A 23,760-nucleotide genomic window follows, 5' to 3' on the forward strand; every position below is an offset into this window, starting at 1 on the left:
AGACATAAAAAATAATTAAAATTGTATTTCTTATGTATTTATTTATTTTTAAAAATATGTATTACACATCAGTTTCTCTAAATGTTTCCTGTATATTTTAATTAGTTTTAGAGAATTCATTTTTGTCATCATGTCATTTATTTAATTTCATCCTTTTATTTTTCCTGATTCTTTTCCTGTTGCAGGAAGTGGACAGGAAGGCCCGCCCACAACCAGTTGATTGACAGCTTGTCAAGGAACAGCAAAAATAAAAGAATGACATGATATCAACAAAAAGAGAAACAAAAAATAATAGTTTCTGTGCAAAAAAACGAATAAATCTAAATAAGTGGACCAACAGGAGCGACCTGCTGCGTGTCTCAACTTTTACTCCAAACAATATATACAATATATTTATGTAGTAACTGTCAGTTGTTAGATTTTTACAGTGTTTGTGAGTTTGCACTGACAAACACTGTAAAAACAGATGAGGTGTGGGTGATGAAGAGGAGCAGATGGTATGATCCACAGCAGATGGTACGGTCCAGCAGACTCATGTTGAGTTTGAAACTGGACAAAATGTCTGTAAAACTGTCGCCGTCAAACTCAGACGATGAGTGGAGTTGTTTTAACAGTTTTTATTTGTCAGAGCATCAGCAGGGAGCTTCATTAATTCAGGAGGATTCATTAATTATTCATAAGCAGCCTCAGAGGAGTCACAGTGCCGCTAACACCGCTAACCATCGCTAACAAATGCTAATGAATGCTAACAAACGCTAACGGCTCGTCTCGAAGGACACAAAGTCACAACTGAACGTTTTAGATTTAAATCAACAAAAACGTTCATGAAATATTCAATCTCATTTACATAAACAACACACTAATATTAACCGGGGTTCTTCACCCCTCAGCTTGTCTCCTCAGGTGTCTGTGGTTTATTTACCCCTCAGCTTGTCTCCTCAGGTGTCTGTGGTTTATTTACCCCTCAGCTTGTCTCCTCAGGTGTCTGTGTCCCATTTACCCCTCAGTTTGTCTCCTCAGGTGTCTGTGGTTTGTTTCCCCCTCAGTTTGTCTCCTCAGGTGTCTGTGTCCCATTTACCCCTCAGTTTGTCTCCTCAGGTGTCTGTGGCTCATTTACCCCTCAGTTTGTCTCCTCAGGTGTCTGTGGTTTGTTTCCCCCTCAGTTTGTCTCCTCAGGTGTCTGTGTCCCATTTACCCCTCAGTTTGTCTCCTCAGGTGTCTGTGTCCCATTTACCCCTCAGTTTGTCTCCTCAGGTGTCTGTGGCTCATTTACCCCTCAGTTTGTCTCCTCAGGTGTCTGTGGTTTGTTTCCCCCTCAGTTTGTCTTGTCAGGCTCGTCATGGTTTGTGGTCCCTCCACTTGTCTTGTAAGGTTAATGTAGAGTTTGTTGACCCCTCTGCTTGTCTCTTCAGGTTGATGGTGGTTTCATAGCGGTTGGTTCTGGGGTTTGTTCACCAGCACTTGGCGGAGGGCAGCAGGGAGGGTTTGACCCTCCGTCTGGGGTTGAAGACGTCTCTCACCTCCATCTCCAGACGAACACCGGGCACCTTGAAAATGGACACCGCTGAAAACCAGAGAAATGGCTTTTTAGTTGATTGTTTAAATACAACAAATGTCAATAAATGAATATATACAAACAGAAATATATATTGTGTCTAATCATACGTTTTTAAAACATTTTAAATGAGGAGACGTCAGAGGTCTCCGTTAGCATGTGAAGGATTTCTTACTGTCTCTCAGGTGCATGATGGGAGGAGGCAGTGTGCTGAAGTACGGGTGCCGCAGAGAGTCCTGTGCTGAGATCCGGTCTGTAGGGACCCCCGTCAACATCCTCTGGACCAGGTCCTCGGTCTTATAGGGCAGCTGGTTCAACCTGATCCACATCAACACAGTGGGACGGATACTCAGGTCCAATCAGATCCACATCCACATTGTACGCTAACATGCTAACACTGTAGCATATACCACAATAAACAATGCTAACACTTTCATTCACATTCAAAAGGACGAAATTTGTCAACAATCATAAATCTTATTTCTCACCTTTTCCAAACAGTCCTGAACTGTTTCGGCTCAGACGGAACAAACCACTCTGTGGGAAGAAAACAAACTGACCTCAGTCCAGTGTTCTTTGGTTTGCTGTGGGGTTTTTGTTTTGTTTTTTTTGCACTTTTTAAAATATTTATATTCTGTATTTTTTTACATCATTTCTTGTCTTGTTACATCTTTTACGTTGTTTTTCGTTTCTAGTGAGAACTTCCATTTTGCCAGAAAATACACTTGATACATTTAATTAAATTCCTTCATAGTTTCAGGTCAGTATAGTGGTACATTCCATATTTAATATATGAATTATAATGGACTTATTAGTAATATTATCCATAATTATTCCATATTATTCCTTAAAGCCTTCACCACAGATGTAATCTGGCGTGTCACAGCATCCTCAGGTTTGTGGGACCTTCACTGACTGAATGTAAAGAGTGTCTGACGCGTCTGTGTGGGCGGAGCCAACACACGGCGGACACCCTGACACACGGCAGAGACCCAAACTGCTGGACGTGAACATATACAACTCTCAAAAATGTCTTAGAAAATAAAACAAAAATAAAATTTTGCTGTAATACAAACCATGATGAGTATTTATATAGAAAATCTATATATTTTAACATTTACTTACATTTATTTAGCAGAATGTTGACAAATGATAACAAGCAAACAAAAACACAAAAGTGAAAACAAACATAATAAAATAATAATAAAAAAACAGAAAAATGTTTATTATGACCAAAAAAAGAAATAAGTAAATGAAATAAACTTTTATAAATAAGAAATATCTGTTCTGTAAAATAAAGAATTAATAAATAATATAAAGTTATTTCATCAAATATTAAATATTGAATTTATTTTGTCTCCTCCTCGCTCTCATATGATTGGCTGTTTGGACGGGAAGTGGGCGGGGTTAAACTTACCTGGTTTATAGTTGGGCAGTTGGCTGACTCCAGGCCAGCTGTCCTCAGACGGGACGCCCAGGACCTGCAGGGACATGAGATTTCAAATACATGTTGGGACAAAACCAGTGTGTGAAATACGGGGAGTCCGACCCCCTGATGAACCATGAGAGCCTCAAAAGAAACATCTGAAGCGGGTCTCAAATTTAAAAAAAAGAAAAAAAAAAAAGAAAAAAAAAAAGAAATATTGCGTGTGCCTGTGCGTGTATGCAAATTAGCCATGTGCGCGCCAAACAGAAGAATGACGTCACTGTGAGAAGTCATAACTGGTCATAAGCTGAAGCTAAACCAGAGTGTTTCTGTCACTCAGAGATGAAGATGCAGGAACCACAGTGTTCCACTCAGAACAGAACAGAGACTCCACAGAAGAACAAGGTGAAGTTCTCTGAAGACCAGCACGTGCTGAGCTAACGTTAACTCAGCTAGCTAACTCATGTTAACTCAGCTAGCTAACTCATGTTAGCTCAGCTAGCTAACACATGTTAGCTCAGCTAGCTAACACATGTTAGCTCAGCTAGCTAGCCGGGGAAACATCGGAAAGACTGATCATAACAAGTCGCTCGTGTCTCCCCACGTCAGCTGAGTGCGAACGAGACTTTTCCACAGTTAATAACATGGACAACCAGACAGCCTGTCTTCACTGCTGTCTGTGGACATGAACGGACCTCCTCTGGACAAACTGGACCAGGTCCATTCGTCAGAAGCTGGATTAAAGCAGGACATCGTCTGTCTTCTTCATGGAAACCAGGACGGAAACCACAAGAAGGTGTGTTGTAAGTTCAGGTAAGAGGCTGTTTGTTCAGTCTTTGCAGTGACGCAGTTGTGATGATTGAAGTGATGGTTGTGCGTCACTGTGCGCGTGTCAGTGTTGTGGTCGGTTGTGGTCTGATGTTTGGCTTGTTGTAGTGAGTCTGTCAGCGTCCGCCGTGGTGCTGCTTCACTTTGAGAGGTGCTCTGTTGTCTGTGTGTTCAGTTCTGTATCTGTCTGATCGGATTTTCTCTTCATGGTTAAATGATGTCACAGATCGATCGTACTGCAGCCTCTCATTTGCAGGTGTACTGACTGCGTGCCGATAGATTTGACCTGACAGTTATTCAGTCCATTGCTCTTGTCAGTGCGTCACATTGGTGTCAGTTGTTGTCCTGTCTGTATTGTGATGCACAGCTTTGTTTGTCCTTGTTATAAATCAACGTGCATCCAACTTTAGACAATGAAGCCTCCTGTGTCACTGTTGCTTTATCAATACTGTCCGATTATCAGTCATTGTTAAGAGAGAGAGAGAGAGTGTGTGTGTGTGTGTGTGTGTGTGTGTGTGTTGTCATGTAGGCTATAGACTGATTGTCTTGTCTTGCATAAATGAAATGTTGTAATGTTATAGACCCACTGCATAGTAGAACATTTAGATCGGTATTGCGCAACAATCGGGGGATGGAGACCCCCGGGGACAGAGGACACCCCCCGATTATTGACGGGAATGTCGAACACTGGATAAAACCGTTAACGAGGAGTTAACTTAATTAAAAGATGGACATCAGAGCACTTCCTGTACTACATAAAAGATAATAAAGATAAAGATAAAAAATAAAGATAATAAAGTTTTTTGTTAAACTTATTATTTCTCTCAGGTTAAATACAAATACAGACACGGATGGAGATTTGTGTCTGTGTGTCTGTCTGTCCTCTTAAAGTTTAAGAAAACCAAATGAAGAATTTTTAAGGTTGTTCATCATCAGTTTGCTGACAAACTTAAAATTATATTCACCTCAAAAATACTTTTAATTTGATTCTGAGCCAAACATAATCAGTTATTTTATTATTTAAAGAAAGAAGAAGAAGAAGAAGAAGAGTTTGCTCTTTGCTCTGTAGACTCTTTTTCTCACCGTCCAGATCTTCTGAAGTTGTTCAAATACATCAGTGTCTCCGGGGAACGCCGGCGCTCCCTGCAGCATCTCGATGAAGATGCACCCAGCTCCCCTGATTCAAACACAACAAACTTTATCTGAAATCACAACATTCTCTTCTTCTGCTGACAGCTACACATGAAGAAAAATGACAAGACATACTACTAATAATTATTATTATAATATTTTCCTTTTATCATTCAATACACATGTACTATAAAAGACTCAATATAATTGTTGGATTTATTAAGAATATTTATATATACCATGAAAAGTTTTCAATACATTATTTATTTATTTATTTACAGTTATGCTTTTGACTGTTCTCGTGTATTTAGTCTCCGTCTTAATCATTGTTGTGTCTGTAAAATAGGGCTGAACGATGTATCGTTTTCTGATCGAAATTGCGATTTCAGACAACGCGATCACGTGATCGCCAAAGCCGCGGTTTTTTGCAGTGCTCCTGAGGGCTGTACTACGAAGCAAGCTCAACACAGAGCACAACTCACTTTCTTAATCCAGGCTTTCGTCTTCAAACTCTGTGCGCGCTCACATAAAAGGGGCGTTTGTTGCGTCATTTCACTCTTCTTCCGCATGAAATGAAGCGATCGCGAGCCACTTACTTGAAGCAAAATGATCAAGTTGTTATAATTAGGAGCTGTGGAAAGTATACTAAATACATTACGGCAAAAGCAACATTGTTGCTGCAAATAAAGCAGGAGAAGAAGAATGCTGTCAGAAAATTACTGATGGACTAAATGCGGTCTTAATGCTGCGGTTTATTCTAACATGAAAACTGCACATTAAACAATAAAACTCCATACAGCAGATTTAAACATGATGAAGTCTGTCTGACACTGTCCTTTGATGACAGAGACGTGGACATCACTGAAGTTTTTGACCAAACCAACGTAAGATGAGTGTAACTGATTTAAGATTGTCTGTGATAAATGATGATGAATTTTCTTATCAGTGATCTGAGCTGCAATATCACCAAAACAAAACAGATAACAGTAAAAAGTATTCAAAGTGTCTGTAGTTGCGTCATCATTATTTTAGTGTGTGGATTATATACGATGTCAATTTAAAGTGTTAATATGATCTGGAGCAAACGGGGAAAATGACGCTGCATCACCAAACGGAGGTTACCATCATGACAGCGCGCTGCAGACAGTTTGTGCCGCTGTTACATTTTTACATTATATGGGTTCGTTCGTGATATAACGAACATACAGCTCAGCAATTTTTAATTTTTAATGTCTTCCTTCAGTTTAAAAGCTATATCGCTCATAAACAACCTTGTTAGGACAATTATAAGTTAAAGAACGGCGCGTTTTACAGACGATTTAATCTGAAACTCTTAACATAACCTGCTGCCGACCAGGTCATGAGTTTAGCATAAATTACCACGGTGATCTAGCAGGTTAAAAGAGAGCCACTTTCGTGACACTGAAAACCCTGGATTTAGACTCAACATAGCTCGCTAACACATTAATCTCGCTTCGTAGTACATCCCTCTGACGTGCATCACAACCAACAATGCAGCAAACATCATATGGAACTTAATGAATGGACCAGACCTGTGTGTGTGTGTGTGTGTGTGTGTGTGTGTGTGTGTGTGTGTGTGCGTGTGCGTGTGCGTGCGCGCGTGTGTGTGTGTTTGTTTATTAATTTATTTATACTGATTTAATGTGATGATGTGTGCGAATTGTCTTCAGTATAGTCAGTAGTTTTTCTCTTAATGTTATTTTTCTTTGAAGCCCTCACAAATACCTAGTTTGAATAATTAATAATGATTGTAAATGTTACTATACATTGTGAATATTGCACTGAAGCTTGATTTGAAGAAAAAAAAATCGTGAATCGAATTGAAATCGCAATATCTGCCAGAAAAATCGCAATTAGATCTTTTCCTAAAATCGTTCAGCCCTACTGTAAAACCACTTTTATTTTGTTTTTGCACCAATAAAACTAAATAAATAAATAAATAATTAAACTGGTTAACCACTGTGTTTCAGGTAACAAACAAATAAACATGAAAATATATACAAGGATACAAGTTTTATTCATTTCAAGTTCAAGTTAAAATGTTTTGTTTCTTTTTGACTGAACAAACTCAACTCATTAAGTTTTTAAAGAAACATGATTAACATATTAGATGACTTCCCAGCATGCACTGGGGAGGGTTGAGACTCTGAACTTCCTGTTTGTTCAGATCTGTCCTGTTTCAATCAAACTTTATTTATATATCACCTTTCAAAGAAAAAATAACAATAAAATTATGAAACACTGTACAAAATAAACTGATTCTATTAATAGAATCATATCAGAGAGAATAAAAACTGAAGAATAATAAATAAAATAGAACCTGGACTGACCAGATGTCCAGAGCCGTGGAGTAATCTGTGGATCCCAGCAGAACGTCGGGGGGGCGGTACCACAGTGTCACCACCTCAGAGGAGAACGTCTGACTGGGGATGGACTTGGACCGAGCCAGACCTGAACCAGAACCCAGAACCAGACACAGAGTTCCCATCAGAACCAACAGAATCAGAACCGTCAGTAAGGAAGAGCTACAGTCCGTCCACTGCCCCAAAAAACTTTATCAACTGTCTCTCCCCAATAAACAAACAAAATAAATTAATAGAAAACAACAAAATACATAAAATTCTTAAAATTCAGGACCAAAAAAGTCTTAAAAATAAAATCTGATCATCCAGAACTCGTCTCTGTTGGAGTTAAATAGCATTAGCTTAGATGCTAACTAGTTCTGATCTAAAATCAAAGTATCAATAACCTGAAAATCAACACAGAGCATCAGTTCTACAGAGTATCAGTCTTTTTTTTTATTATTGGTGAGAGATGATTGATCAAGCTGGGGGGCGGAGCTCTGTGTGGACGCTCGCTGACCGAAGTCGGCCATCTTGAGTTCTCCGAGGTAGCTGATGAGGAGGTTCTGAGGCTTCAGGTCTCTGTGGAGGATCCTCCGGCTGTGGATGTAGCAGAGAGCTCGCAGCAGCTGGAACATGAAGATCTACGACGACAACAACAACAACAACAACAACAAAACAAAAACACCGCAAACATCAGCAATGAAAACAAAAACAACAGAAATAAAGATAATCATCGACAGAAAAAACAAGAATCACAATAATCAACAACAATATAAACAAAAACAACTGCAACAATGGCAAAATCAACAACAACAAAAAACAAAGAAGAAACATTAACAATGACAAAAAACAGACAAGGAAAACCACAAAAATCAACAATGACAACAACAAACAACAACCACAACATCAACGAAAACAATGACAACAAAACATAAAGATAACAAGAAAGAACAAAACAAAACAATAAACAAAAACAACAACAACAAGAGATTCATAAGTCCAACCGAAATCATTTTGTCCATTTGTGTTGTCAAAAATAATTTTTTTGAAAGTAGTTTTCTATCATCGACTCTCTCAGTCCCAGCTTCCTGTCTGGGTTGGAAACGATCTGATTGGTCAATCTCGCTGTCAGTGAACCAACCAATACCTCAGCTCCTTATGGTAACTCCGCCTTGTGTGTTGTCATGGTGATCCAGTCATCATGTGAGCATCAAAGTTTTTACCCACTGCTGTTAGAGTCCAATCAATAGTCACCTGTTATTGATTGATTATTGATTATGAAGGATATTAAATAGTAATTGTCTGATTTGCAGATGTGTGTTGACATGTGCTGCAGCAGCCATGACGGCGTGACGATGAGTGTTTGTGGCGTGAACGAACCCGGACGTTGTGGGAGTTCAGTCCTCCGGGGTGTTGGCTCATGTACTGGGCCAGGTCTGTCTGCTGCAGCAACACACGAAGAAGAAGAAGCTTAATGATCAGACTGACTAACTAATCGATTAGTGAAAAAATTATTGACAGATTGTTTTTGTTTACATTTTACACGCTTGTTTTGGAGTTTGTAAAATGAGCTCAAATCAAATCGTGTTTTCCTTCATGTCGATCATGTTTTTATGTTTCTCACCACATATTCAAAGACGAAGGTCAGAGACTCTCTGGTGTGGATGATGTCATGAAGGACGACGATGTTGGCGTGTTTCAGGCCTTTGAGCAGAGATGCTGCGCACACACACACACGCACGCACGCACGCACACACACACGCACACACGCACACACACACACACACACACATTTTAAAATCACTGGATTCACTGTGAAATGTAAATATCAGTGTTTATTCTGTAAAATCAACTGGAAACTTCCTAATAAAGTTGCAATTCTACCTTAAAACCACCTCAAATGTCTAACCTGCCTTAAAAACCCTAATACCACCTTAAAAACATGTAAGGAAATTAAGTCAACCATGACTCTTTACCTTTCACATTCAGTTTATGGTGGAATATGTACAAACACCACAATACACAAAAAATGACCAAATGAAAAAAACATTAAAAACCTTTGTTAAAAAATATAACTAATAAATTCACTGATGAATGTAAAACATCTGGCAATACACTGTAAAAACTGACAAGTGTGTGTGTGTGTGTATTTTGATCACCCTCTCTGATGGCGGTAAACGGGACGCCCTCCTCTGTCTTCATACGAATCACCTTCAGCGCCACCAGCTGGCCGTTTATCCTCAACAACAAAAATTAAAGACAAAATAAATCCAAATAAAATAGAAAAAAAATCACATCATCAATAAAGAAAAACTACAAATAATACAGTCAGACTGACTGTCTGTAGTTTTGGTTCAGACTGCCTGTAGTTTTGGTCCAGACTGCCTGTAGTTTGAGTACAGACTGTCTGTAGTTTTGGTTCAGACTGTCTGTAGTTTTGGTTCAGACTGCCTGTAGTTTGAGTTCAGACTGCCTGTAGTTTTGGTTCAGACTGCCTGTAGTTTGAGTACAGACTGCCTGTAGTTTGAGTACAGACTGTCTGTAGTTTTGGTTCAGACTGTCTGTAGTTTTGGTTCAGACTGCCTGTAGTTTGAGTTCAGACTGCCTGTAGTTTTGGTTCAGACTGCCTGTAGTTTGAGTACAGACTGTCTGTAGTTTTGGTTCAGACTGTCTGTAGTTTTGGTTCAGACTGTCTGTAGTTTTGGTTCAGACTGTCTGTAGTTTTGGTTCAGACTGCCGGTAGTTTGAGTACAGACTGTCTGTAGTTTTGGTTCAGACTGTCTTTAGTTTTGGTTCAGACTGCCTGTAGTTTGAGTACAGACTGCCTGTAGTTTTGGTTCAGACTGTCTGTAGTTTTGGTTCAGACTGCCTGTAGTTTTGGTTCAGACTGCCTGTAGTTTGAGTACAGACTGTCTGTAGTTTTGGTTCAGACTCAGACTGCCTGTAGTTTGAGTACAGACTGCCTGTAGTTTTGGTTCAGACTGCCTGTAGTTTTGGTTCAGACAGCCTGTAGTTTTGGTTCAGACTGTCTGTAGTTTTGGTTCAGACAGCCTGTAGTTTGAGTACAGACTGTCTGTAGTTTTGGTTCAGACTGCCTGTAGTTTTGGTTCAGACTGTCTGTAGTTTTGGTTCAGACTGTCTGTAGTTTTGGTTCAGACTGCCTGTAGTTTAGGTTCAGACTGCCTGTAGTTTAGGTACAGACTGTCTGTAGTTTGAGTACAGACTGTCTGTAGTTTGAGTACAGACTGTCTGTAGTTTGAGTTCAGACTGCCTGTAGTTTTGGTTCAGACTGCCTGTAGTTTTGGTTCAGACAGCCTGTAGTTTTGGTTCAGACAGCCTGTAGTTTTGGTTCAGACTGCCTGTAGTTTTGGTTCAGACTGCCTGTAGTTTGAGTACAGACTGTCTGTAGTTTTGTTGACGGGTCGACTGACCTGCTGATCCCTTTGTAGACGGAGGCGTACGCTCCTTCACCCAGTTTCTCCAGACTGACGTAAGAATGAGCAGCTCCGAACTGAAGACCTGGTTTCTGAGGACAGACGGGTCACATGTCAAACTGTCTGTTTATGTTTCCTGTGTCATGTGATCATATGAGGTCTTTAAGGTGGGCTGGACAGGAGGGAGTCAGGTGACTCTTGGTCCAACCCCCCCGACATGTTTTTAAAATGATTGACAGGTGAGACAGTCTTCTGACCCAGGTGAAAGCGTCCTGGCAGCTCATCCGTCCCAGCGGGTCGCTGTTGCTGCGTCCTCGCTTCACTCGGAGCCGTCGGGCCTGCAGAGTGTGGAACCAGTGAGGCTGGGACCCAGAGGGGGGCGAGCCGGACCGGTCCTGAACCAGCAGAGACACACAGACAGAGGACAGGTCAACAGGACCACCTTAAAAACTTTTAAAATCACCTCTTAAAAACATCTGAAAGCCACCTTAAATACTCTAAAATCACCTTAAAGACATTTAAAAATCCACCTTAAAAATGTTAAAAAACCTCAACTGAAACAGGAGTAACTTTAAAACAGGAGTAACTTTAAAACAGGAGTAACTTTAAAACAGGAGTAACTTTAAAACGGGAGTAACATTAAAACGGGAGTAACTTTAAAACAGGAGTAACTTTAGAACAGGAGTAACTTTAGAACAGGAGTAACTTTAAAACAGGAGTAACTTTAAAACAGGAGTAACATTAAAACAGGAGTAACATTACTCCAACAGGAGTAACTTTAAAACAGGAGTAACTTTAAAACAGGAGTAACATTACTCCAACAGGAGTAACTTTAAAACAGGAGTAACTTTAAAACAGGAGTAACTTTAGAACAGGAGTAACTTTAGAACAGGAGTAACTTTAAAACAGGAGTAAGTTTAAAACAGGAGTAACTTTACCTCAGCAGACGGGAGAGAAGTTGAACTCTTTCTGAAGCTGAGCTCCTCAATCTTCACCTCCTCCTCGTCCTCTTCCTCTTCTTCTTCTTCTTCCTCCCTTCTCCATCTCTCCTCTTCCTCCTCCTCTTCCTCACCACAGCAGCACCTCCTCACCCACCGGGACAAGTCCTCCATCTTTTCTCCTTCTTTAATCCTCCTCCTCTTCCTCTTCCTCCTCCTCTTCCTCCTCTCTCAGTCTCATATGACGGAGTCTCATGACCGTCTGTCTGTCAGATCACAACAACAGTGTCCATTCAGCACTCTGTGTGTGTGTGTGTGTGTGTGTGTGTGTGTGTGTGTGTGTGTGTGTGTGTGTGTGTGTGTGTGTGTGTTGCCCCCTGGTGGTCTCTGTGAGTAAGTGCAGCTCAAACTCAAATATTTTCAGAAATGACAACAGAAGAAATAAATTTCTCTTCCTGGTTTGTGACCTGCTGACACGTCTCCTACTTCCTCTGGTGTTAGAGCCCCCAGTGTAAACAACAAACAAACAAATAAATACAAAAACAAATAATAATCATCCAACTCATGAAACAGCTCCAATATGTTATTGATTGAAAACTATTAGTTTAATAAACACAAAATATGTTTTTCTCCAGACAAATGTTCAGTTTTCACTGCTGACTAAAAATACTTAATTTGAGTTTGTTTCTGTTTTTGTTTTTTTGTTTTTACAGTGGATGAATTTACTGAGTTCTGGTCTGTAGTTCTACTGTCAGTCCACCAGAGGGCGTGATGGAGCTGCAGAGAAATTCATCACACATCAACTCACAGAGGCAACAGACAAACATCAGAGGCGACAGACAAACATCAGAGACGACAGACAAACATCAGATGACAGACAAACATCAGAGACAACAGACAAACATCAGAGACGACAGACAAACATCAGAGACAACAGACAAACATCAGAGACAACAGACAAAACATCAGACGACAGACAAACATCAGAGACGACAGACAAACATCAGAGACAACATCAGACGACAGACAAACATCAGACGACAGACAAACATCAGAGACGACAGACAAACATCAGAGACGACAGACAAACATCAGAGACAACAGACAATACTAAAATAATAAAATTATAATAATAATATAATTCTAACAGTTCTATTAAATCAATAATGTGAACTTCTCCATTTTCATTTAAAGCAGATTTTGTTTGAATTTGTTTCTTGTGTGTTTTTGTTCAGGTTTGACTCAGAACACACACACACACACACACACACACACACTCACACACACACACACACACACTCTCACACACACACACTCACACACGATTAAAAATTTAAAAATACAACATTTTTTCACTGTTTTTTTTTTTTTTATGTCAACATGCATCAAGACAAAAAACAAAAAGACAAAATCCTGTAGGGGCCGAAAAATTTGACACATCTGTCCAAACATCTGTCCAAACATCTGTCCTTACATCTGTCCAAACATCTGTCCATACATCTGTCCATACATCTGTCCATACATCTGTCCTTACATCTGTCCATACATCTGTCCAAACATCCGTCCAAACATCTGTCCTTACATCCGTCCAAACATCCGTCCAAACATCCGTCCTTACATCTGTCCTTACATCCGTCCAAACATCCGTCCAAACATCCGTCCATACATCCGTCCATACATCTGTCCATACATCCGTCCAAACATCCGTCCAAACATCCATCCATACATCCGTCCATACATCCGTCCATACATCTGTCCAAACATCTGTCCAAACATCTGTCCAAACATCCGTCCTTACATCCGTCCATACATCCGTCCTTACATCTGTCCTTACATCTGTCCAAACATCTGTCCAAACATCTATCCTTACATCTGTCCAAACATCTGTCCAAACATCTGTCCAAACATCTGTCCAAACATCTATCCTTACATCTGTCCAAACATCTGTCCATACATCTGTCCATACATCTGTCCAAACATCTGTCCAAACATCCGTCCATACATCCGTCCAAACATCCGTCCAAACATCCGTCCATACATCCGTCCAAACATCTGTCCATACATCTGTCCAAACATCTGTCCATACATCTGTCCATACATCTGTCCAAACATCTGTCCATACATCTGTCCTTACATCTGTCCAAACATCTGTCCAAACATCTATCCTTACATCTGTCCAAATATCTGTCCATACATCTGTCCAAACATCTGTCCATACATCTGTCCAAACATCCGTCCAAACATCCGTCCAAACATCCGTCCATACATCCGTCCATACATCCGTCCAAACATCCGTCCAAACATCCGTCCTTACATCTGTCCAAACATCCGTCCATACATCTGTCCATACATCTGTCCAAACATCTGTCCATACATCTGTCCATACATCTGTCCATACATCTGTCCAAACATCTGTCCAAACATCTGTCCAAACATCTGTCCATACATCCGTCCAAACATCCGTCCAAACATCCGTCCATACATCCGTCCATACATCCGTCCAAACATCCGTCCATACATCCGTCCAAACATCCGTCCAAACATCCCTCCATACATCCGTCCAAACATCTGTCCAAACATCCGTCCATACATCTGTCCTTACATCTGTTCTTACATCTGTCCAAACATCTGTCCATACATCTGTCCATACATCTGTCCAAACATCCGTCCAAACATCTGTCCAAACATCTATCCTTACATCTGTCCAAACATCTGTCCATACATCTGTCCATACATCTGTCCAAACATCTGTCCAAACATCTGTCCATACATCTGTCCAAACATCTGTCCAAACATCTGTCCATACATCTGTCCAAACATCTGTCCAAACATCTGTCCAAACATCTGTCCATACATCCACAGATATCTGTACAAGTCAAAGACTCTACAGCTGTCACTAATTTACTGCTTTATATTTTATATTTGTTAATGCTGTGTGTATTTTATCTTTATATAATAAGTGAGTTTTGTCACTCACCTGTTTTCTACCTTTGGGATCAATAAACTTGATCTGATCTGATTTTCTCAACAACAACAAAAAAAAAATAAAAACTTAGAAATAAGTGAGAGATGGTTTGAGGACAAAATCTGTGCTCTTTTCTAATCTAAAACCACTCACACTCACACACACACACACACACACACACACACACACACACACTCTCACACACACACACACACACACACACACTCTCACACACACACACACACACACACACACACACACACACACACACACTCTCACACACACACACACACACACACACACACACTCTCACACACACTTTCACACACACACACACACACACACTCTCTCTCTCACACACACACACACACACACACACACACACACACACACACACACACACACACACACACACTCTCACACACACTTCGTCCCATGTGACCTGCTCAATGACTTCCTGTCTTCTGCTGCTGTTGGACTCAGATGAAAACAGCGTCTTTTGTTCCTGACTGTTACAATACTGGGAGCTCTGGTCCACACTCTGCTTCCCCGAGAACAATGTCTCACACACACACACACACACACACACACACACACACACACACACACACACACACACACACACACGTCCCTGCAGTAATCTGTGCCTGTTATTGTCATTATCAGTAATTTTTTGATTGAATTTTCCAAACCGACTCCCAGAACTCGTCCGTCACGTCTTCGAGCTCTGATCCTGACTGAGTGGAAATCTGATGTTTTCACGTCACAGATGTTAAAGAAAGACGTTAATGAATCAGAGATAATAAAATGGTGCGTCCTCGTGTTCGCTGTAGACGTTGCACCTCCCTGTTTGGTGTCCAGATAAACATGTTTGCAAAATGACCTGTTGTTTTTAATGTGATAAAGAATAATCATGTGAGCTTTTATTACATTTTTTAAAAAGTGAAACCTGAACACTGAAAGTAACCTGCAGTCCCACCTGTCGAAAATGATCAACAGTTCTGTGGAGAGAAGAAAGTTAGCTTTTGCTTATTTTTTCAGCTGTTTTGATAAACATCAGAATCAATAGATGTCTAATTGATCACATGGACAGACTTCAGATCAGTTCAGCGTTCATGTTCCTCATGTTTCCATCTGTTCTGTGGTTCCTGAGCTGCAGAGACAAAAAGCTTCATATCAAATTTATGACTTTATTTTTGTTTTCGTGGGCTGTTTTTCTTGGATGGCGAGGCTCTCCTGCAGATTAGCTTTGATTTGTTTCCTTCCTGCTGCACCGGGACGTGTTTAACACGTTCTGCATGCAGCCACTTCAACCTGTGTGTTCACTGCACGCCGGAGCGGATTGAAACCAATCAGTTAGTTTGGATTCAGTGTTAGAAACACTTAACATATGTTGTGTCAGCTCAGAGTGGCTAACAGGAGAGGTAGCTAACAGGAGAGTTAGCTAACAGGAGAGGTAGCTAACAGGAGAGGTAGCTAACAGGAGAGTTGGCTAACAGGAGAGGTAGCTAACAGGAGAGTTAGGGCAGCGATGTGTGTGGACACAGGCCCTCAGACTTGTCTTATCTCGACTCCACAGGAAGTTTGTGTAACGCGGTCCTTGGACTGCGGCAGGGTTTATCTGCAGTGTTGGCAGAGCGAGCTGCGGTGGCAGCGGCGTTTCCTTGTTTGGCTTCATGATGAGAGCCGCTGTGAAACAATGTGAGGTTGAGGGGCTCACTTCCTGTCTGAAGCAGGTTTTTCTGAATCACGGCTCTATTGTCCCAAAAAGGAAAAGAGTAATTAAAGAGCAGCCGGTGTGCTGTGAGATCGTGCAGCTCCGACTCTTTCATGTCTGTTCTCTGTGTCTCCGTGTGGTTTCATGTCCCTGTGAGGACTCGGACCTGTCAGATCAAACTCATACATGTTCATCTGTGGTTCACCAGCAACAACAAACACACACGAAGCTGTTCACCATCACAAAATGTTCTTAATGAGTCACAAAGTATTTCATGTTTTCCTTATGGTTCTCTTCAGTCACTGTGAGATGAAGATCAGTTCTGGATATTATTTCAGGGGCGAAGCGGCGTCTCCGCCCAGAAGAAAAGAAAACTTTGAGGACGTTTCTCATGTCGTTTAACACGATGCATTTTATGAGTTGTGGATGTGAGAATGATCATCATCCTGTTTTAAGGAACAGTCCGTATTATCTGCAGCGTGGTCGTATGAAGTTCCTCTCCATCAGTCAGTGTTTCACCTTCGGTACATGGAGGTCAGTTTGGAGAAGCAGCAGGAGAACCGCTGTAGGAAGCTAATCAATGTCCTGCTGTGGACAGTCAGTTTAGTTTAGAACATGTTCTCCACTTTACCTTTCTGTCAGACAGGCTTTTCTGACAGGAAACCACTGTTATATAAGACAAGTCACATGGTGCGTTTTTTTCCTGCATGTTGAAGTCACGTGGTGCCGTTGTTGTGACCGCAGTGTTTTTTTGGTGTTGAAGTCATGAGGTATGGTTGCCATGACGTCTCTGTGTTTAAGTCACATGGTACAATTCTTTTTCTATATTTAAATCCATGGTGTGTTTGCCGTGTTGTCTCCATGTCGAAGTCATGTGGTGCGTTTTTGTTTCTATGTTGACGTCACACGGTGCGGTTGCCGTGACGTCACAAGATGCGGTTGCCGTGACGTCACAAGACGCGGTTGCCGTGACGTCTCTGTGTTGACGTCACAAGATGCGGTTGCCGTGACGTCACAAGACGTGGTTGCCGTGACGTCACAAGACGTGGTTGCCGTGACGTCTCTGTGTTGACGTCACATGATGCGGTTGCCGTGACGTCTCTGTGTTGACGTCACAAGACGCGGTTGCCGTGACGTCTCTGTGTTGACGTCACATGGTGCGGTTGCCGTGGTCGACTGATGTGGAGCCAGCTGCTGGCTGGAGGCAGATAGTCAGATTAGGGGGGCGCGGGGCTATAATGAATGTATTGTTAGCGTGGAACAAAGGCCGCTCTCAGCGCCTTTATTTATCCAGGGAAGAGCTCCAGGCAGCCAATGAGACGGTGACATTCAGCGTGGAAGACAGTGACACGTCAGGAAACAGACAGCTCAAACATGTTCTCTGTGTTCATGTAGAACCCTGATCCATGTTCTCATTCAACTCATGTCAGAGTGTCATCAAACAGTGAGAACAGTCATCATTATTATTATTATTATTGTTATTATTGTTATTATTATTATTATTATCATTATTATTATTATTATTATACACCATTATCATCAAGACAAACTGTTTGTTTTTCAGAGTCAAGAACCAACCAGTTCCCTTTCTTGTCTTTTATTTTTATTCTGCAGCATCTTTACAATCATCTGCTGATGATATTCACAAGTACAACATGATTCAAAGCTTCATAAAAATCACAATAATCATTCATTTGCATCTGATTTAAACATTAAAAACCAACAAGTTAAAACACACATATTTTGAATGTACACATTTGGCCTCCATTTTTTTTTATTTTACTTCAAATGAATGAATTCCTGCGACGTGTTCGTGCAGAATATTGAGTTCTTTTCATATTCTGTAATCAATAAATCATTTTTTTTACCAATATCATCTCTGACTAAATCAAAATCAACACATAAATGATCCTCATTTGTCTCCAGAAAAAGATTTAAATATATAAAAGTCCCCTCGGTCCATAAGAGACATGTCTTTAGTTTTACTGAGACCACATGCAGACAGTTATTGCACAAGAGAGAACCAAGAAAACAGGAAACAGCAGCTTATTTTGTCTCTTTGGCTCCATAAAAAAACCAAAACAACAATAACTGGATTTTCACCTGAATGATTGAAACTGGGAGGAAACATAACACTTTATATTTACATTTGTCTTTTAATAGATGGGCTCAAATAAAGTCAAATAATTCCACAGTTTGTCTAAAAGTCATTTATATATAAAAAAGAAGCTTTACAGACAAATTTAGCAGAAACTTTCAGAACTTAAACTTCAGTTGTGTCTCAGGATGAATTCTGAGGAAACGTTTTCTTTTGTATTTTGATACTCGACGTTGAGTCACAGAGCTGCAGCTGTTTGATTCAGTCCAAATGTTTCTCAGATCAGAAATCAGTCAGCAGAAACTGAAAGCTTTTTAAATTTCACCTCAGATGTTGAACCTTGTCAGGATGAATTTATGGAAATCAGAGTAAAATGATGCAGAGTTTGAACATTTGACACGGAGTGGAAACAGCTGATGGAGATAAAACTGCTGAGGTTTTAATAAGATTTATAATCATTTTCAATTATTTTATCTCACAGCTTCCACCAGAATTAAAATAATAAACATGTCAAACATTTTCATCGTCCAAAGCACCATAATTCAGAACATTTCAGGTTTGTTCTCCTCACAAATGTCACTTTTGGATTTTAGAGTCTCAGAAAACTGAATTTAACTGTGATGAAATCTCATTTCAGACACATTTCAACAGAACTTAACCTGATAAGAGGCTGATATCTCTGCACAATTAAACATTTTGTGGGTTTGAGCAACGTTTGGCTGCAGAATAGGAACAGAGAACTGCAATAAACTGGTTTGTTTTGTTTTTAACAAGCGTCTTAATAACAGTTTGAGACATCTGTCCCTCAGTTTAAACAAATGAATGTGAACTTGCACATTTCCACAAAAGTTAACCTGAAAATCGAAGGTTTTGTGGGTCTGAATGAAGTTTGGCTACAGAACAGCAGAACAAAACTGCAGTAAAGCTGCTTATTTTCTCTTTGAGACTCTTACTGACAGTTATAGGAAAGTTTAAAATAGTGAATCTGTCCAGAACTGCGATTCAGAGCTTCACTGAGAAAACAAACCTTTTTATTTCAGGTTTATTCTCTTCACAGACGTCACTGTTGGACTTTGGAGCATCAAAAAACTGAACTTGATTGTGCAGAAATCTCATTTTACACAGTTTTTTTTATGGTAAATTTGAAGTTTGGCTGCAGAGCAGGAGAACAAACCTGCAATAAAACAGCTTATTTTCTGAATGAGGTTCTTACAGACAGAGTTTAAAGTTCTGTAATTCAAAAACCTGCTGAGAAAACTAACGTTTTGTTCTCTTGTTACATTTGGACTTGAATCGACCACATCGAAGTGGACTGAGTGACTAATTTGACGTAATTAAAGGAGCAGATCGTGGTGGAAACAGACGCGTGGTGTCCCTGATGGGGAGTCGTCTCAGACGTACTCAGATCGGGTCCAGGTCCGGGTCCGTCCCGGGTGACCTCTCACCATAAGGATGGGGACGGGGGTGTCACAGTTCTCCCGCAGACACAAACAGGAAGTCAGCAGCAGCGTCCCCGCCACCAGGTGAAGAAACCCTGCTGTCCAGCCGCAGAACAGAGCGTCCCCGAACTCCCAGCGTGGCAACACCTCTGGCACCGATTCATCGAAGAAGCGAACAACCGCCATGTGGGCGATGTATGACACCGGAATGAGCCCCAAGATCCCGGCTGCCAGGCACAGCACGCCCCCGGCCATCTTCATGGCCCTCTTGCAGTGCAGGTCTTCCAGACGGTCGTGGCAGCTGTTGACCACGCCCAGGCCGGGGATAGTGAGCAGGAGCGCGAGCAGCCCAGCGGCCAGTGTCACGCACATGAGGATGCGGGCCAGTTTGATGTCGGGCGGCAGGCCCAGGAGGCTGTCGTAGGGCCGGCACATGATCGAACCGTGCTCCTGCACCACGCAGGTCTCCCACAGGCCCAGCTCGTAGCTCTCAGTGGGCAGCAGGTCAGTGGATAGCGTGAGCCAGGTGGACATCAAGGTGGTGGCCAGCGAGCAGAGCCAGGCCCCCGCCGAAATCAGCACCCCCGACAGCTCCAGAGCGGGAACGTTTGGGTCCATCATGGCGCTGCTCTCAGTCTCAGGATCCACGGGTGTCCTGTTGGTCCCACTCTTTACCTCCCTGCCTCCCTCGATGGGTGGTGGTGGGGGGTGGGGGCTCCTCCCAGTGTCCTGTTGGTCCCACTCGTTACCTCCCTGCCTCCCTCAGTGGGTAGGGTGGGGGCTCCTCACCGGGCCATGACTGCTTCCAGAGAATCTCCTGAGCAGGCTGCCAGCTCCGGTAGAAGCCCTGCGTACATTCACCACACTGAGACCTGTGTCCCAGCCAAGCCTCACCCCCCCCACGCACACACACACACACACACACACACACACACACACACACACACACACGCGCTCCCCCCTCCATCAGTCAGGGGAGAAAGTGATTGGCCAGCGCTGCAAACAACAGCATCATTGAGCCGCCTGTGAGGACGTCGTTCAAACGCAGACAGGATGTTATCAACGCACACATCTCTGTGTTTGAAGTTAATGGCATCGCTCGCACCGCTTCCCTGCTTTGTGTGGTGGGACGCCCCCCCCACCCCCTGCAGGGACCCCCCCCATACCACCACCACCTGCAGGGTCACCGAGCAAACCCAACAAACACAGACGTTCTACATGATGTCTGCTCCAACTTTGTTTGAGTCATGAGGGCTGAAAAAACAGGAAAGAAAACACTGTAAAAAACCAAAAAACCAAAAAACAAAACTGTTTTAAGCTTAAAAAGTTAGTGTCCACGCTGCCTTCAAGTTTTAACTTGACTGAACTGGAAAAGACAAGTTGAGGTAATTTTCCAAACAATCAAATCAAATAAACTTTATTAATTCAGTTGCAGTGTAGTAATTATTTTGTCTTCTGCAAAAATGGAATCAGCCTTTTTGTTTAAACACAGATGATTCCTGATACACAAAACCACATAAAAAAAAAATTTAAGACTTAAGATATTACAGCAGTAATGTGATTACTCTGAGGCGTCCTTTTATTTGATACACAAAGATGACTGACCTTCCTCAGTGTTACAACTGCCCCCATCAAGGGGGCTCTGATTGCTTATATTACATTTAATTGTATAATCAATTAGTGCACAAATATATGTTAAGATATTGTATTTTTAACTAGTACAAATAAATATATGTTCAGATGTTGTATTTTTAAATGGTGCACATAATATAAATGTGAAGTTATTGTAATGTAAAAGGAAAAACTGTAAAGAAAAATGTAGAAAATATCTTTGTTCACTGTGTTTATTTGGTTCACCGTTTGAGTTATAAACTTTCTGACTTTCAGCTGCTGATTCTGATTAAATGGCGCCACCTGCAGGACATTTACAGGAACTACATTGTTTTTACCCTCCAAAACTTTATTTAATCTGAGGAGGGATACAAAAACATGACAATTACAGTTTATAACAAACAGAACAAAAATGTCAAAAAGCTGCAAACATATTTAAATAAAGAGGTTCATAAGGCTTCATAGACGATCAAAGTCATCAGCTGGTGAATATTAAGTTTCCTTTCTGTTCATTTACATTCATAGAAAGATGTAAAATAGAAACATGATTAATGATTTAAATCCAGATTATTTCTCCAATTATTAAAAACTTTTCTGTAAATTAATCTTTGTATAAATGTGTCACGTGCTCGTCTCTTTTCTACGTTTGTATGAAATGTCTCTTTCATACGTAGCTGACCTCACAGTCACGCCGTTACACCATAATAAAGTTCTTTAAAAAAAAAAGAAAAAAAAAGACGTGACTCAAATTGCATCAGTCACCTGACATAACAGCTCGTGACGTCATCACACCGCGCCTCGCCACACGCTGAGTGTCGGCAGATTTTTCAGTGTTCAGCTTTCGGGTTAAATAAAAATAATAATGTCGGTGTTTCACGACGAAATAGAGATCGAAGACTTTGAATATGATGAGGACTCGGAGACGTATCACTACCCGTGTCCGTGCGGGGACAAGTTCGCCATAACTAAGGTAAGTCCCTGCAGGCTAACGGCTAACTGCTAACTGTGGAGGTGTGGACTTCACACCAAACTCCGCATAAAAGTCGTGTGATTTTAGGTTTTCCCTCTTCAGGAACACCTTAACAGTGAGCAGAACATGTTCTCAACAGGTTCCACTTATCATTGAGTTATTCTGCTTAATTCGGCTTATGAACCAACTCTTCATCACCACTTAAGTTTTCATATTTCCCCGAATGAAATACTTCAAGTTTGGTTTAATTGTAAATCCTGAAATGGACTCAGAGATCATCAGTTTACTGTCAGAGAGGAGAAAAGAAACCAGAAAATATTCACATTTAAGAAGCTGAATTTGGACTTTCATAAATGTCTCAGAATGGTTAGTAGACTCTGATTTTAGCTTCTTAAATGTGAATATTTTCTGGTTTCTTTCCTCCTCTCTGACAGTAAACTGAATAGTTTTGAGTTTTGGACAAATCAAGACATTTGAGGACGTCATCTTGGACTTTGATCAACATTTTTCATCATTTTCTGACATTTTATTGACCAAATAACTAATCAGCTAATTGTCAAAGTAATCAAAAGATCGATTCATCATGAAAATAATCAATAGTTTCAGCCCTGCTCACTAGTTACCTGTCTGATTGGATTGATCAGTGTCCTCCAAAGCTTCTCAATAGACTAAAACATAATCAATACTTTGTCCTCGACATTTCCGAGACTACTTCTGTTGTTTTTTGTGTTCACTCTTTGTTTGTGTGTTTTTTTTAAGGAGGATCTGGAGAACGGGGAGGAGGTGGCCACGTGTCCGAGCTGCTCGCTCATCGTTAAAGTCATCTACGATAAGGTCAGGAAACTAACCTTCAAGTTTTCTGGTCCCCAGCATCATGAAACTGTCACGTGGAAACTGGCATATGTTGAGAAATTAGCAATAATTAACAATAAAAATCACGTATATTGACAATATTTCATCGGCTGCTTGGCTGATCTGGAAGATATCAGAGCAGTTTATTGAAGAAGCTGTAATCATTTCTGACATGTAAGATGAGACGAGGATCCTGAAGGACTTCAGTCTGTGTTTTATTATGAACATCAAATTTAAATTTCACATCGTTGTTTTTTTCCTTCTGTTTTCAGGAGTTGTTCATGTCTGGAGAACTCATTGAAGCTCCGTCATCATCTTCAGAAACCAAACTGGAGCTGGTTCGATCCTGACCCCACCATCTCAACAAAACCAAAACAAAACTATGGACTCTTCCTTTAAACAGACGGACTGTTCCTTTAAACACACCTTA

The 23,760-nt window shown here is 41.0% G+C and overlaps 3 protein-coding genes across 4 annotated transcripts; 1 reads left to right on the top strand and 2 right to left on the bottom strand.

Annotated features, from left to right (window-relative positions):
- Window positions 1–1,267: 1,267 nt before the first annotated feature.
- On the bottom strand, window positions 1,268–11,959 carry cdk15 (cyclin-dependent kinase 15). Of its 2 annotated transcripts, none has more exons than XM_084714083.1 (13): window positions 11,679–11,959; window positions 10,998–11,135; window positions 10,738–10,832; window positions 9,466–9,545; window positions 8,931–9,025; window positions 8,687–8,746; window positions 7,824–7,947; window positions 7,292–7,412; window positions 4,893–4,986; window positions 2,973–3,036; window positions 2,044–2,092; window positions 1,731–1,873; window positions 1,268–1,564 (listed from the first exon to the last, which is right to left on the bottom strand). In XM_084714083.1, exons 1-13 carry the CDS (start codon window positions 11,850–11,852, stop codon window positions 1,452–1,454), a joined length of 1,350 nt encoding a protein of 449 aa, XP_084570209.1. In that variant the 5' UTR covers window positions 11,853–11,959; the 3' UTR covers window positions 1,268–1,451. The 2 variants fall into 2 exon arrangements, with proteins under 2 accessions (XP_084570209.1, XP_084570208.1); XM_084714082.1 differs by having other exon boundaries at window positions 8,687–8,749; window positions 11,679–11,958.
- Window positions 11,960–19,588: 7,629 nt separating this feature from the next.
- Window positions 19,589–21,057, bottom strand: LOC146305045 (claudin-24-like). The gene has a single exon (XM_084714104.1). The coding sequence runs from the start codon at window positions 20,516–20,518 to the stop codon at window positions 19,850–19,852; it is 669 nt and encodes a 222-aa protein (XP_084570230.1). The 5' UTR covers window positions 20,519–21,057; the 3' UTR covers window positions 19,589–19,849.
- Window positions 21,058–22,254: 1,197 nt separating this feature from the next.
- dph3 (diphthamide biosynthesis 3) lies at window positions 22,255–23,731 on the top strand. The gene is made up of 3 exons (XM_084714113.1): window positions 22,255–22,478; window positions 23,238–23,312; window positions 23,603–23,731. The coding sequence occupies exons 1-3, from the start codon at window positions 22,371–22,373 to the stop codon at window positions 23,678–23,680; spliced, it is 261 nt and encodes an 86-aa protein (XP_084570239.1). The 5' UTR covers window positions 22,255–22,370; the 3' UTR covers window positions 23,681–23,731.
- The last annotated feature ends 29 nt before the right edge of the window (window positions 23,732–23,760 follow it).

Source organism: Lutjanus erythropterus, chromosome 24, assembly GCF_056507025.1.
Source record: "Lutjanus erythropterus isolate fLutEry1 chromosome 24, fLutEry1.hap2, whole genome shotgun sequence".
Classification (NCBI taxonomy): Eukaryota; Metazoa; Chordata; class Actinopteri; order Lutjaniformes; family Lutjanidae; genus Lutjanus; species Lutjanus erythropterus.